Source organism: Lineus longissimus, chromosome 16 (assembly GCF_910592395.1).
Source record: "Lineus longissimus chromosome 16, tnLinLong1.2, whole genome shotgun sequence".
NCBI lineage: Eukaryota > Metazoa > Nemertea > Pilidiophora > Heteronemertea > Lineidae > Lineus > Lineus longissimus.
In genome coordinates, this window is record NC_088323.1 from 6,231,123 (window position 1) to 6,247,806 (window position 16,684).

General features: G+C 43.3%; 1 protein-coding gene across 3 annotated transcripts in view; it reads left to right on the forward strand.

Moving 5' to 3' along the window:
* LOC135500737 (rho GTPase-activating protein 21-like) overlaps nucleotides 1-16,684 on the forward strand; it is a 33,788-nt gene that overhangs the window by 2,796 nt on the left and 14,308 nt on the right. For 2 of the 3 annotated variants that reach the window (XM_064792376.1, XM_064792375.1), the window contains exons 3-5: nucleotides 7,906-8,034; nucleotides 13,633-13,853; nucleotides 13,995-15,934. In XM_064792376.1, the coding sequence (XP_064648446.1) occupies nucleotides 7,906-8,034; nucleotides 13,633-13,853; nucleotides 13,995-15,934 (2,290 nt within the window). Of the gene's footprint in view, nucleotides 1-5,275; nucleotides 5,523-7,905; nucleotides 8,035-13,632; nucleotides 13,854-13,994; nucleotides 15,935-16,684 lie in introns of those variants that run through there. The other variant, XM_064792374.1, reaches the window with a different exon arrangement.

The following is a 16,684-nucleotide window of genomic DNA, read 5'->3' on the forward strand; positions in this document are numbered from 1 at the left end:
CCAGATTGTGAATGAAGGGGTGGTACAAATTATCGATTCAAACACTGGAAGGCCTCTTGATCATTGTGTATCATCAGAGCACAGATTGTTCAGTGAAAAGGGCTACTTGTGTCGATCTTGAGCCGAGTGTGGGTGGAATAATTACATGTATGTAGGCACTGATGGCCATCAAATACTGCAGGGTAATGTGCGCCCTGATCGGTGACCAAGGGCAGATGGCCGAGAAATTATGAGCCAACTCGTGAGGGATTTTGAAGCCAACATTTGCAGAGGACCTACATGTAGCTTGGACCGTTGTGGCCTTAACCGGCTTGCACACTGTGCAGTTCCAGTGTTTTGTCAGCCATTATCATGGGCTTATCTAGCCGGGGCAGGAGGGGAGGCATGGTTTTTCACAATGATTTTGGCAGTCATACACCTTGTCCTCGATACGCAATGAGAACACAAACAGAATGATACCTCAATCCATTACCTAGGGGATGATCTACTAGTTTATAATTTATGATACATGTACATGTAACATTCAGGCCTTCCATTCATAGATCAATGAATGAATCCCAGCTGACAATCCTCTCTGTGACTTTTTTCTGGACGGCCTATTTTCCTCTGATGAATGAGTTTTGATAATGTTGTGATGAGATGAAGGAAAAGGAAAACATGAAGACCTGGATGATTCACTGCTTCGCTATTCTGATGTCGCGTGATCAGGATGATATGTTTTCAATAGTATCCGGGGATGGTGCTATTATACTGTCTCGACTGGTTTAAGAAGGTCGGTGGTGTCTTAGGCTTTTAATGTGAAAAGTGGGTCAATTAATACAGGTGTGCCTCATCCAGCTTAAATCCGTCAACACAGTATCTGATCGAAGAGTGTAAAAGCACTGAGATTTCTGACAAAGTTGCGCATTCTGACAAAATTTCCCAACCCAACCAAGCCCTACGAATGAATTATTCTAACCCCTAGTAGAATTACTGTAGAACCTCACATAGCGGACACCTCTCTTATACAGACACCCTCTCACCGATCATCCCTGTGCTATAGCTGCTGCTGCCTAGAACGACTGACTGTCTCGTGTCACATGTTGTTAGTTCTGATTTGAAAGGGTTAGTGCGGAATTAATGGACCTTAGCTCCACAAGCAGTAAAATACGAAATGTACAGCTCTCTGTGGGTTGGTCATTGTACATTATCGGATGTATGTCTGGAGTGACGAGAGCCAACAAAACCTGTATAACAGGCCGCTGCAGCTCTCTATTGATAGATGGGACTAATTAGTCCTGCAGTGATGGCTCGTTAAAACTTGTGTTTTTTATGGCGCATCCCGAGAATCACTGCTCTGTTTGTTCGATGAAGCTTTTTCTTCGAAGATGTTCTTTGTGTGATAATAATTGTTGGACGCTATTTTCCTCTAGTGGACGGAAGGGCATGCTCCTCCTTGGACTGGCAACCCTCATAGCCTGTTGGGTAATTGCTGCTAATATTTTGACAATCCAGAAAAGCTACAGAACTTTATTTATGTATTTCCATAAATTTGAAGTAAGAAGTACTCGTAAAATAGCCTTTTTGTGTTAGTTTTAAAATTAAAACAGTCAACGAACAGAGGAAGTAACAGCTCACCAGAGTTTCCGAACTGAACCAGAAGCAGGGAGTACATGTACTTTGGTCAGGCTGAAATACTCCGATACTCATGATATAGTACTTCCCTCTGTTCCAGTCCGACTTTGTCACACATTCCACAAAACAGGAAAAGTTCACAAAAAGCTTTATTGTGTTACCAATAAATCTACAACTAGACTGCTTGTATTTGCGCGTCCACATTGTTGGTCCACATGCTTTTGTACCGACATTGTAGGCGGCTTTTCGAAACCGTCAACCGTGCATTTGATGTTCGAAAGTTCCGGTTGATTGGGGTGTTGGAACGCTTTTGGCAGAGTTTGGGTGGGACCCGAGCGGATGGGTACAAAAGCCCTGATTGGCTAAACTCAGTCAAAATTGAATAATCGAACCTCGACAGGGTACAACTCGTGCAAGTCCTACTCAAGTTCCAGATCATTGGCTATTCTGGCTGTGGGCAGTTTGGGCTACCCTATCACTGAGGCATTGGGATGCCAACCCAAGGATTTGACTGTTCAGATGACCTGGCAGCCCCATATAAGGTGCCTTTAAAAATCTCATTCTGAACATTTTTGAAAGGATTAGACTTAAATACTATTTAGCCTACCTCATAAACAACATGATAAGTCATTCTTGCTATCATATTCATACCTAGCCCACATTTTATGGGGTCAGTTGAGGATTTGTGGTTTGCAAATACTTGACCATTTCAGGACTTGACCTAGAAATAGTCTTGTTTATCGCTAGCTTTGATTCTTGGTTGGACAAGTATTGGTGGCTCTTGTGTCGAGTTGGGTGAATGTGCCTGTTGTCCTGTTCAAAATGTACTTTATCACAATTTGGCTTGCCGGCCTCAGTTGACAGAATATTGTTGATGAATAAATGCTGGATGCGCTAATTGTCGATCAATCAATCATTCAATCATTACGGATGTCAGTTAAGGATGTCAGTTATTTTGACAAATCACATGGTGGGTGATAATTTGTGATGCAGTATGCATGCCAATTATTTTGTGTTAAGTCCAGCTGTTTCTCCGAGCTACATGTAAGAGAAGTTTAGGCTAACACTGGTGCTGAGGATGATTCCAAGCCCAATCTCAAGTCTAGTTGATAAATTATACAGAGAAGTGCAGTTTGTGATAGTTGTCCAGAGATACTCTTGGTTTGAACATGCCAAGTTTTCAGACCCGACCAAGGAGCAGCGTTGGTGTAGTGGCTCCGGTCTCTGAAATGACCAGGTGTAATGTGGTCCCTGGTTTGATTCCCACTGTTGGTGTGAGACTCTCGGCAGGACCATTCGAAGTGGTGACATTGCCGGTAATGCTAGACACACCAATGGCCATGTAGAGACCCTTTTCGTTGTGCAATTGGTGCAGTGTCGGGTAACAGCTGATGTTCCCTTGCCAAAAAAACACCTGTCTCCCTACCCTCTGTCCACTCAAAATCATCTGATATGTGAAGTCTACACATTTTCAATGAAGGCAGGACGGTTGTGAGGCCTCATACTTCAGGCTTTGCCAATCCCAGGCCGGGATCAGGACAGATGATGATGAGTTCTGTTATACTTTTACCAGCATAGACGGATCCCTACTCTAACCGACATGCACTACCACATGTTAAGTCGACCAATACATGGCAACACAACCCTGCCTACAAACAAAACAAGATGCATGTATTTTTGGGCGGTCTAAGCCCAGGAATGCCAACTTTCCACAATATCTCACAAACGCCCACGGTTCAACTGCTATGCACCTTCCCGAGCAACCTGTTGGCTAGACAGATATAAGTCAAGCAAAACAACTTGGCATCTCATGTATTGTTCTAGTCTTACAAGTAAAGACTGGTTAAACGATAATAAAGAAAGGTGTGTTTGCCTACGATTCACATAACTGGTCTTCTTCACTCAGTGTTTGCTCGCATTTGGAGAAGTTTTTCTTCAGAGACAGAAAATGGGGGAGTATTCCTCCACAAGGCGGAATGAGTGTTTTGGTATGTGCCAAATTTTGGCCTTGGTTTTAATACCTTGGCCAAAAGAAGAGTCCATCGCAAGCTACTGTCCACTTCAAGGGTGGATTCTTTTGCTCACTCACTGCCAGTTGACACCAGACTTCATGTACAATGGATGTCACTTAAAAAAATGTACATTCCTGAACAGGTAGGAACAGGGAAGATCATCCAAGAAAATTAGTCCATTAATTGTACATCAGATGGAGACACTTCTGTATCTATCAACACTTAGCTTCAAAGATTGTTTGGTTGTGCTTGGCTATTTACCCATTATTTATTTGGTATTTACAGGTAAATTGCAACATTCTTCAATCTTGCTACCTTGTCTTCTGGAAGGGAAGCCCCAAGCACAGCGCAAGAAATTTCGTTCATCAAAATAGCAGTAGATGGAGTTAATACTCAACTCACTCGGGTGGTTGTAGAATCGTTGCCGAGACTTCAGCACTCGGTCAGCAGTTTGGTCTGCCATTTTCGTTATGCTGTTCATGAGAACCGTTTGGTGGGATGGTAAAATCAAATAGTGTTAAATGTAATCAGAATAATTTGCAGGCCAATGGGGACGCTTCACTTTGAAAATCTAATATGCGGTCCAATGAGATTTTGCATTCAGATACTTGGGTGCTTGGCTATGTTGGTTCTTCCTTGCTTTCTTTAGCAATAGCACTTTCGTTGACACCGATGGGTTACCCCATAGACTGTTCCCTTGTGGCCTTATTTGCTTGTGACCTTGTGACACCCCACACACAAGATGAACCGTTGTTTGGCATAGTGGACATTCCCATCGCCTGCACCAGGGAACATGTCATGGAGGCAAGAGAAACAATGCCACTAGTCGATGGAACATCTATGGAGGTACGTGGCCTGAGCTCCCCATGTTGGTGGGTGCACTAACACCTCAGTTAACGCCGACATGCCAAGAATGCGGAAGGGGTTAATTGGTCCGTGCACGATTGGCCTCCAGTGGTTGTAGCGAATGCCTATCTACCTGCTGGCAAGTGGCGAGAAGTATATATGATCCTACATTTTATGTAGCGATTAGATTCCGCCCCCTTAGGCCTGTCTACCTGCGCAGAAAGGGTATTTCTTACTGCATAGGCCTCTGCAAGTTATTTCTGAGTTAAGAATGATATTCGCAAATAAACATTTCATCTCGATGCAGTTTCTATCATTCCTTTGAGGTACGAGATGAAACTCGTTGCCAGTCTGTTCCGACAGACAAAAACCTGTCACTATGATGGCATGCAGTTCGGTACGTCTTGGGACATGGTGAATGATCATGTCGCAGATTGAAATGTGTGCATCAAAATTCAGCATGCAATAAAGCATCGCATATTGGTCTGTTCTGAGTGACCAAAATTAGTGTTTACCCTGCAGCCATTGGATGGTCACTCAAGCCACACTCAGCATTACGATATTTCAGCTGATATGGAACTTTCAAACATCCGTCATTTCTTGGAGAGTATGTTCCCATTGATTGGGACTCCTTGTCCTTCCTGCTTGTTCCTGAAAAAAGATTGTTTTCAAGATATCTGCGTAGGCCTAGAAACCAACACGTAGCTCATAGCTGCCATACCTGCCGTAAGAGAAGAGAGAGGAACCCCACTACCACTTTCCTCTTCATAACATCACTTAGTCATAAGCCATCATTCTATACACATACTAGTGAGCATTAATGTGCCGAGAATCCTTCACTTGCCTGATAGGCCAAAGGTGCAGGCATGTAACGCAACATCTTCGCAGGAACTTTCGTAGTTGTGTCGAGGGAGAAACCTGGTTAGAGGGGGTTCACTTTCGGATATGGACGGGCGTAAACTTGGACGCTTTCGGATTAAGATTCGCTTCCGAGGGGCTAAGCCTCGGAAGAAGTTGATGCCTACCCCCTCTGTGGTTGAGCCGAGTCAGGTAAGCCTTAGACTATTTGGCCACCAAGTTATCAGAAGCTCAGTGGTGGAACTTCTGATAGGAAACTGTGTCAAGGTATCTTGTCGTTTTAAGGGATATCTCCCCCTTTGACTGGCCAGAATTGTTTGTGGGTGCCTGACCTTGATCTGTGTGTTTTCTGTCTTGGTACAGAGTACACATTTTCACTGGCTACTTTAGTAGAACTCGGGGGGGGGGGGGGGGCAGTTTCCAGTCATTGGTAGGCGACTGAACAAACATTTACTATAGTGTCTCATCTAGCCTCTGCTACAATTTGTCTTTAGCCTTTGCAACCTTTGGCTAATACTCAGGTGGGTGCAATACATTGTAACAAGTCGACAATGTATGCAAGCAAGGTATGGCCTACATTCTTCCTTGACGCACTAGAGATACAAACGTAGGCCTAGGTATCGGGAACAGGTGCAGAGGATGCTGAATCTGTGTCTAGTATTCCTTTCTTCCAACAAAATACAGAAAAAGATTGACCTTGAATTGAACAAGCCTTCACTTGAATGGTGTCAGAGATATCTGTTTTTCGATTTGGAATGATGGTCGATTTCAGGGTCTCGGTGCCCAACCGAAACGACTGTATTGCTTTGGTAGTAGACTTTGCTGTTACAAGAGACCACACCAATCTTTTGTTACTGGTGAAAATAAGGGGTGTAAGGAGGCCACCTCACTCCTCTAAAATTTATTCTAGAACAGATTCAGGTGAGTCTGTAAACGGTATATTCATTCGATTGAACACAGTCCATGCAGTCAGGGTAAAAAACCGCTGAAATATTTCTTGTGAGGTTGGTCAACCCAACAAGTGCCTTTGGAAAAGACTTTAGGCAAAGTGCCTTTCCTAAGAAAGCTCCCACACCGTGTTGGAACATGGAATTCCAAGTATAAAAGTCGAGACTTCAAATACTAATTCATCAATCTGGAAAAAAATTGATATGATTAGTTTGCTCACAAACTGGTGATTCATTCTTCATGTATCTTCGTAAGATACGCTGTGTCCAAATGGTACGCTGGACAGGTGTAATAGGCCTACAGGTGTACAACATCGCAATGTTACTCATCCGAAGTCAATCCCTCTCGATATTCCCACAGGTTTGAAACAGATACTGGACCAACCCATCTTTGCTAGTCCACTGATGTTGAGTTAAGACTTTAGGCAAAGTGCCTTCCCTAAGAAAGCTCCCACACCGTGTTGGAACATGGAATTCCAAGTATAAAAGTCGAGAATTTGACAGCAGAACTGGAAAAGATCTATGCCCCGTTCTCCGTAGATCTTTGAATTTTTCAAAATTGGACGAAAAAAATCCCATTTCAGAGGCATTTTTTGCAAGTTTTCGGCAGTTCCAAGGGGCACTGTCACATCCCTGAGGTTAGCTCAGGACAATTCTCTGTTTAAGCTATTACTGAAGACTTGCCGTGTCATTCAAACTGGCCTCAGATTTCATTTGTCTCAGCGTGGGAAGCGATGGGTACCACGGATGACCATGGTGGGAAAACAAATTTGAGAAACATGTAAATTAAGGTATGTTGGCCAATGGTCACTCGAAAGTGCAGTGTCCCTCAGTGGGAAAAGAAGCTTATGAGAAGGAACGGCCTTGCAGTTGCCAGCTTTCTAAGCCTAGGTGGCCAAAGAAGTCATCAGCTGTTCAGGTGTTTCCACTAGATCACTTGGTTTACTCACATAAGTCAGCTTCTATATAAATCTATCCTCTCCCTTTGCTATGTTAAAGCTGTGTTTTGAAGACAGCAAGATACCTATTAAATTGGTAATCCCTTGTAATAAATTTACACCTGGGCAAATTAGTCTGCTGTTAAAAAACTCTTCCTGAAGATTGGACCGTGGATTGGAAAATGAGAGAGCTGTGTGCACACCAATTGGGTGGAGAAGGCAGTGAGGTTGTTCAGCCTCAGATGCGAAGTTTTGTATTCTTGGAAGTATGAATGATGCTTTACCTTTTCATTTTTGCGAGCCTAAGATTTCATAATTTTCACCGGAAGGGGGTACTTCAGTTGTGGAAAAATGACTAACTTATTGGTGTTATCACTGGAAAATGCGACCATTTGCGGAAATTAATGGAAGCGAAATCTGGAAAGGATGTCTGTTGCAGCCATATAGGGCTCCGAAAACAGCTGGGTTAACAGACCCCTCTTCTGATATGACCCCCCCCCATCCGACTCCTTTGATATTTCAGAGTTTTGAATTTTAATCCATCTCTCTTTTTCCTCAGAAATCATCAAGGAAACCGTCTAAAGCAATGCGTCCAAGATCACTCCATTTTCATCAGTTTTGTGCCAAAATAACCAATGATTGGTCTTCGTCATTACTGACTGCAATCAAATCCAAATCCTATCATTTCAGAATAAGGAGAACCAACCAGGTGGCACCAGCTCCTCATGGCAGGATCCGCGCACAATACTCGTCCAACGAACGGAAGGGGGCTTTGGATTTGTCCTGCGACATTTTATTGTCTACCCTCCAGATGCTCAGGTAAGTGCTTTTGTGGTTAGCTGTAGGCAACATTGCCGCTCTCAAAATTCAATCCCCTCACTTATCTTCACCTGTCCTGCATGAGGCCTTGAGTAGCCGCCTCAGTTTCTAACCTAGCTCTCTATCAAGATGTTATTTCAGTTAATTTTGCAACCAGTCAATGCAAATCAGTACAGTTCCTTGATTGATTCAGGTCTTTCGTTCATGATCAATAGCAAGCATGGTACGTGATCCATCCTCATTCTCGTCAGCTGATCTGATTGCCGGACTCGGCCGGCTCATCATTTGAACTTCCAGAGTTCATCTTTCCCAAAGGAGTGAGTCATGTATCGTGATGTGAAGGTGATCAATTGTGATACACATTTGGACGCAATCAATCCAGTGGATCTTCATGTCTTGTCAAATATGTGAACATTTGCCTTTGAACATTTCAGACTTGGAGCTAGTGCAAGCTATAGCCAACTGACCTGTGCTGAATAGTGCTAGAAATCTAAAAGGGCAGGGCAGAAAAGGGCAAGCTTTGAAAAAGGCATGGTGCATCAGGAGAAATAAATGCAGACAAGTGACTGAATGAGTTAAATATCTATACTTGCGTATTTAGGTTACAAGGCCGAGTATGCTATTCATTGACCATTTAAAGCTTGCCCCAAGAGACAGGAGGGCAATTCATCTAATTATCTGATGATTACTGAGCAGATCAGGATGTCACACTTGAATATGTTACAAGGACTTAACCCACCACCTACCGACATCATAAAATCTGTCTTAGCCAATACCACCTTATAGCTACCTCAATGCTATCGGCAGAGATTGGATGCTGTGGTGTAGTGGTTCAGGGGGGAGGGGGTTAGGGGGGAGTAATTCTGACATAATATCTCAGGGGAACTGTGGCCATTGATTTATTTTGAAGGCAAGTTTCGCCAAAGGATCTCGTCTGTGGGTAAAACTTGTCATCGCTGAGTTTGATACTGACGTGCGATGCCCAACGCAGAGGAGTGATTACCATTACATGTGATATAAATTGCAGGTTGCAGTGATTTGAATTGCTCATTTGCGTTTACGCTTAACTTTTAGTTGCTTCGCGTTTTGACCATTAACTTTTAAAAGTGGCCTGGATGTAGAGCCTACCTAACCCATTGGCGTACAGTTGCAATGTTCCTGCAAGGTTCAAGGAAACATCTTGATAAGTATCAAGACATACACAATCGGGCAGTGCCTCTGTAAAGTGCATCGTGTTGGAACATGTAGAACAGCGCACATGACATGTACGTTGGTACTAGAGCACTGGGATAATTCGCTGTGACAGTTAGTACCTTAAAGTTCTTGTGGGAAGGAGAAAAGCAAGATAAGCCCTATCTACCAAACCATCGAGATAAGTTTTGTAAACGGCACTTAGGCGAACATCCTGGCACCTTCATGCTAATCATCCAGTTTTGAGGTACTTCTCGCAGATAACAATGCGAACTTGTTTTGGTTGGCACTTGACTTGGCTTGTTCCATCTTCAAGGTGGGCAGCGAGGGGAAACAGTGTTGGTCAGAAAGGATTCTAGGGAGACCAGTGGCATATTGGTTCGACCAGAGCTCGCAACACTTTGCAAGCTTTTTGAGATTCTCCAGTCGAGAATGATTCTGATTTAGTCCAAGAAACACTTGATGATTGAGCTTTAGACAAGGCAGAAATTCCTTTCTTGCTTGGAAGAGGGGATGTATGCATGATCACCCCTCTTTCTCTTTACAAAAGTTTCTTTTACTATTCTTATCGAAGATTTCTGTGGTTTTGCTGTCTGTGTATAAAGTTTTCTTACTATATTTTCTTCCAGGTAGATCTCTGATCCTGTCAGTCACATTTTGTTGATTGTTTTGGCGTTTCCCGCCATGCTTTCTTCAGAATACGGAACCTGTGAGTGTGAGGCCATTTTTACCTAACGATACAAAAAACGTGGGCTAAGTAATTGCTTCCGCCACACAGGAATTGGTGTGGTACATTCTAACATGAAAATATTGAGTTGGATGGCTGCGCGTCAACTCTAACTTTACTAGCTCTATAAACCATATTGGGCGATTTGTTATGCTGGAGGAAACCTACACTGTCAAAGAGAGTCGCCCTCTCACTATCACATGTATATTGGGACCAACCACGAATCGAATCTTGGTCCTCAGAAACAACAGCCAGGGAAAAGACCGTTTGTTTCGTCTGTGCCAGCATATTTCATGTATTGTCTTGGATCAGGTTCTGCCCCCCCCCCCCCCCCCCCCCACTCCATCGATCCATCCGTGATCGGCTGGTCAAAGATTATGAAAGATAAAGTTGATATTCACACCTTGTCAGTTGCATCCTGGCACATTTGCGTGAGCAGTTAAAATATCACGATCATATCGGTGCAATAAGTGTGCATGTTGTGTCACATTACAAGTACCAGTAGAGGCTGACTCAGTTCTTCTTGAAATTGCTATTATCAAAAACCTATTTATGACGTGTGGTTTGAGCTGGATTTAGCGGATGTTTTCGCCAAGAATAGCAGCGGTCATGGACAAAAAGTATTGTGGTTTTTTGCGCTTCATCACATTGTTTCCAGTGATCGCCTTGTGCATTTCACATTTAGACTGACTCTTCTCTTCTGTGGCTTCTTTTTCGATTTGAATGTCGGTTTGTGTGGATGTGTTCTTCATTAAGTCTTGCAAGTCGGTGAATGATCACCATTTCAGTGTAAGGATACTCGTTGATTGAGGTGAATATTTGGCATGACAATGATCATCATTATGTCTTCGGTTGCAACGAAAGATGCAAAAAGGTAACATAAAGTTTAACAAGTCGCTGAATGGAACCAGTATACTAGGTCTCCCAGTTCATGTGTCAAATTGAAGTGCAGTCAAGCCATTGTTAAGGCCCATTGGCCTGAAAAGTTGACCCCTGTGCCTTAGGGAAAATCCGCTTGAACATAGACTAAATATTTCACAATAATTCCAAGTCTCGCTACGTATTTCGTCCCTTCTGACCCCTTAATCCCAGACAATAATATAACATTGAAACTAGTTTATGTTCACAAAGACAAATGAATATAATTTGTTGCTATTTCCCCCGCGGTGTTAACTTCATGGGCTTTAAATTCCTTTCTTTTTGATCCTGACTGGGTATCAAGTTTCAAGGGATAATTGCGCTTAAATTTTTTTCTATATAAAGTTATGATGTGGTCATAGTTGAAATTCTTCGATCGACAAGATTAAAATTAGTATTTTCGAGCATTTGAACTCCTGTACACAGGATAAACCAAGGCGTTGTTTAAAGAATTGAACCTGAAGTGTGGGGATATTGGTTTTCTCATTAAACATTTTGGGGGTGAAGCTGAAATTTGGGCCTAAGCCGAGCGGCAGCAGGACCACCTAACGCCTAAAAAAACATCCAGGACCCAGAAGGATGTTTACGAGGAGTACCATACACACAAACCTCCAAGACCCCATAACAACAAAACAAAGACCACCAATGGACCAGACGATGAAACAAATCAAAAAGGATTACTAACTAATGGAAGCCAATAATTTATAGGTCCACTTGGCAAAATTAAACAGTTCAGCTTTATTTCACAATCGAAACTTGAAAATTAAATTTGCTGCACAATTGACCAAACTTATTGACTTTTCTGCGAGTATACATGTAAACTTATCTGTAAAGAATGCAGTAATGGGTCCAATTCCCCCCTGGAATGTCAAGTAGTGTGCGTATTTGGACATGTGATTAGGCGGTCAGCCACATTAATGTTGTAGGCGGGAGAGTGATTGCACATAAAGTCCTCGGATAAAACATGGCGTGCACATGGGTGAAAGGTAAGGGTCGTTTTGGTTGACTGTTTTTGGTGGGGTTTGGTGTCTTGTCCAAGGATACGGATTCACGACATTGATTGCTTGCATTGGGCATTCAGCAGGTGTGCCGTCAACCTCGCCCCTTTTCTCCATGCTGAGCAAAAGTCTCATATTGTCATTGATGAATAATGGTTGTGGGGACCAGGTGGCTAATGAATGAAACATAAGACAGGGTGTGCCGGGGGGGATTTGATCGCTGTTCTGACACGCATTTCTCCAAACTTTGATTGATTTCATCTGCTCATTATGCAGAGTATGAAAATGTGATACAAATCGATCTTTATCAATACAGGTGATCGGAAAATTTTATTTCCTAATTGACCGATCAAATTGATGATGGTCCTGGCATGGTGTGGTATGAAATCAAATGAATTTTGTGGCAGTGTGTTTTGGACTAGTGTATTGTAAGTACGAATTTCCATTTTTGTGGACCTCCATCCCTGAACTAGAAGTGTGACTGCTTTTAATAATATTTGGATGACACTTGCTTGATAAAATTTGGATGACACATGCTGTGTAGGTAAAGTGTTCATTTTCTGAAGCACTTTTTGTTCCCTGGACAAGTATGGTTTCCAGTGGCTGGGTGATAAGAATTAAAAATTCCCTTCACTCACACAGCTGCATTCAATGTAGCAAACAAACACCTGGAAAGGGCTTCCCTTTCATTCATTGGATTCAAACAGAATACTCAGTGGGTTAGTATACCCCCATGTGATTCGTATGGAATACCCAACATTCCTTCCACCGCTGAGGTGGAGTGGCGCCGATCTTGTGCAATCTCGGACCTGCCCCTAGGCCTAGACACACTGGAGTCTGGTGCAAGAGTTGTTCAAAACTGGTGGAATTGGCCCTATTGTTCTTAGATATGATGGGGTTAACTTCTATTGGGTTGAGCCCGATTTCCCCTTTCTTCATTCTGTTAGGTTTAGTGTGTTATGTGATGCCCTGCAACTAGAGTTATAGGCCAGATGAATACTTCCTTTAATAAACTGCCCATATAAACATATTTACTGATCATTTGTGATAATATTCGTGATCGATGAATCTGGACTTTTTTATGTCGTGTTTGTCGGAGGATAATTGAACCCAGCGGTATGTTTATGGGATGGTCCTGACTCAGAGCTGATATGTTCGTGGTTGGGATGGACCGGTTTATGATGCTGGAGCATTCACCTGATTCAACCTCTGAATATATTCGCCGATGATGTTGCAGAAATGTTACCGACAATCAAGAGATCTTCTTTACAGTGTTAACAAAATAATAACCTGTCTTTTTGAGTACATCCTGAATTTTTCATCAAATTTTACCGTTGTTTCGTTCAGCTGCCAATTCAAACTTGTCCTCGGGGATTCTTATCTGTCTCTGTGGTGATTAAGGGATGGTGCGGTGATAATTAGCCTGCTTCATTGTGGCCAGCACTGCCAAAACTGTATCTGTTAACACTGTTCAGTTGAAAGTGGGTGTAAGGTAGGAATTCTATTGCTGGGCTTCCAACCATCGGTACTTTCAGTGTTAAGTCATGAAGCTCTTCAGAGAACTTCCACTTCTTTAAATCAGACAAAAAATAATCATTTTAGAGGCATATTATGCAAGTTGGGGCAGTTCCCAACAACAGCACTTTCACCTAAAAATTCTTTTTCAGCTCATTGCTCTTGAAAGTGTCACATCCCTGCTTGAAGTGTTAGTGGTAGCAACTTTTGTTAGTGTTACTCTATTTCTTAATATTTCTATCGTTGCAGGATTCCGAGAGGGTAGATGTCGCCTCGGAAGACCCCCACTCAAATAAACGCACTCGCTTGAGCCAGCAAGATCCTATGGACACAATCTTCGTCATGCATGTCAAAGAAGGTGGTCCCGCCCACACGGCTGGTTTACAGGAGGGCGATCGTATCCTCTCCGTCAACGGTCAGAGTATCGCTGGACAGACTTACGCGCAGGTCATAGGGCTCATACAGGCCAGGTGAGAATGAATTAAAAACGTATTATATTGGGCAGTATTTCCAACACAACAAAACACTAAATAAAACATACAGTTATCACCGATTTTATGAGTATAACAATTGTGTTTCTGTTCTCATTCAACTTCAATTTATATTTACAGTGACGCCACCTTACGGCTTCTTGTGGTGCCAAGGAACGAGGACATTCTGCAAGTGGCCTATCAGAGCTCAGCGTACAACCAGGGCTTGGACACGTTCCGAGGGAGCGCCAGCAACATTCCTTACCCACCAGATCAGGTAGCAGCCCCACCTCTACCGCAAAGCAGGCCGCCAGAAGTACCGCAGCGGAGACCTTCATCGTCGAGATATCGATCAGAAGTACGGTTCTCTTCCATAGACAAGGATGTTGATGATGATGAAGTGGTCGAAATGCAAGAAGAGCCGCAGTGTTTCTCTACAGCACCAACGATGCCACTGCAGTCAGGCTCCATATCGAGTCATGAGTCGATGGATAGTCAGCTGTCTCCGGCCTACTTACAGGAGTCAAGTGATTCTGGGAGAATTTATACGTCGGCAGTGACGTGGCCTCGGCGTGGAAGTAAACCGGAAGAAATGACATATCACTCGGGTGTGTCAAACGGACCGCCTGCTCCGGTGCGGACTTCGTCCAAAAATATTTCGTTGTCGCACCTTCAGAGATTTGAGGCAAAGTCGGGAAGTTTGGAAAGTATTTCTAAATCAAGTAAATCAAGTAGTGACAGTTCCGGGTCGAGAATGGCGGATATTATGTTACGACGTCAGGACTCGAGTGAGAATTCAGACAACCAGGGGAATCTGTCTGTGCCGTCAAGTCGCGATGTAAATCGCTGGTCTGCGCCCGAGGAGCAGAGGAGTATACTACAGTATAAAGAAAGTTTACGGAAGTCGCAAGAGGATTTATTCAGTGCGTCGTCTAGGAGTGCCAAACAGGTTGCAGTTTTATCCAAATCTGTTACGACGGGTCAACTGCAGGTGGCCCACGTTTCCTCTGCCCCTACGTCACCTTCCAGGCCAAATCTCCCCTACACAAAATCGCACACGACCTCGTCTTTACTGAGTAGGAATAAATATTTCGATATCGAGTCTGACGGAGGTGGTTCATATAATAACGAGGAAATCAAAATAACCGTTGCTGCGTCGACCACGCAGACGTATTCCACGACGACATATGTGACATCAACTGGTAGTAATACCGTAGCGACGACCTCAGTGACGATAAACCCGACCCCTGTCGGAGGAATCCGGTATTTACCAGCATATAGCAGTCAATTGCCGGAGCCGGTTACAAAACCACAAATCATAATCCGGAGGCGGAAAAGTTACGATAATATTCTAGACGATGGCCCACGTGGAAGAGGCGCACTGCGTAAAATACACGATAACTTGAGATCTGACTCAAATTTATTACCACGACAACACCGGATTCCGGTGAAACATCAGGACACGTCGCCAAGTCATGTGATGAAAATTGAAAAGGATTATGGTGCTGAGGGAGTCTCTGTGACGGTAAAGAGAACCCCCATTCAGGATACTCAAGGGGGCACTAGCATTGTCTCCCAGAGACTAAGTCAATTTGAGGTTGGTAGTTATGAATCCTTGCCAAGTTCTACTAACGTGAGACACCAGTTTGAACTCAGAAAATTAGAAACTAGCGCCCAAATAGACAGTGTAGCACAGAAAGCGGCAAAATTTGATAGTTTTAATAACAGTGACCAGGTTGATGGTAACAATGGTAATAAAAAAATATTAATTCAAATACGGAATCGGCAACCGTATGACAGTTCTACCCTACCGGCGCTGCGGCGGCCATATATACGCCAACAAGATCCGCCACCTAAGACTCCCTCTATTGACCTGCATAATGAGGCGCCTAAGTTAATAATGGGGACTGCGTTCGAGACTTCAAAGCGGGTCACAATCGGGCCGACTGGATGGGAAAATAAGAGTAAAAGTACGAGTTTCTTGGTGGACGACCGGTCGTATCCGGATGGTGGAGCGATGTCATCTGTTCGGCCGCAGCAGTCCTATTCTGTGCTGCATTCAAACCAGGATCGCACAAAATGTAAGTATTTAGTGTACCGTACAGAAAATTCAGAATAAAAGAAGGAGGGGGGTCAGTGGCAGTGGCAAAGAGGCTAAAATTAAGAAATGATCCTATCTATAAAATGGGGTTGGTGACATGGGATTCCCGATGCTGTAAGTCGGTTATCTGAGGGTGATTCCCCATTCTATTCAGGTGTAATGAGTGGCATCATTGCCAGGTTTTGTCGACCTGGTCAATGAGACTACACAAATAAAGAAAGTGAAAGTTAGATAGTGAAATAGTGAAATGATTCCCTGTTACTTGGTGCCAATGTCGTGGGGCTTGGCAAGCTGTCATCAGGGTTTCACAGGCTGTCATTGGCGTAAACAAGGCACATTGACTGTACCATTCTATTGAGGTGTAACAGTCGGGTCAATGACTTACAAATGTCAACGGGACAACCGAAAAAAGAGAGGGGAAGTAATGAAAATCTGCCACAAATGTTGATGATGTCGAAACTTGCTTGGGTGCCTCATATATCAAAATAAACACATCACGTGGTCTTGTTTACAATTCATAAACTGCTGTGGTTGGCTATTGAAATCAGTATGTTGCAAGCCATTCCAAGGAAAGAATTCTATATTGGCTGGATAAAAAAAGCAGAAGTGTTTTTGAGTTGGAATACTGAACTTACTGTCAGCAGCGGATCTGGAGTGGTCGAGTCAAATACGATTTGTTGACCAGAAATCAGAAATTCATACTGTATTCTAAAACATGTGGAAACAAGTA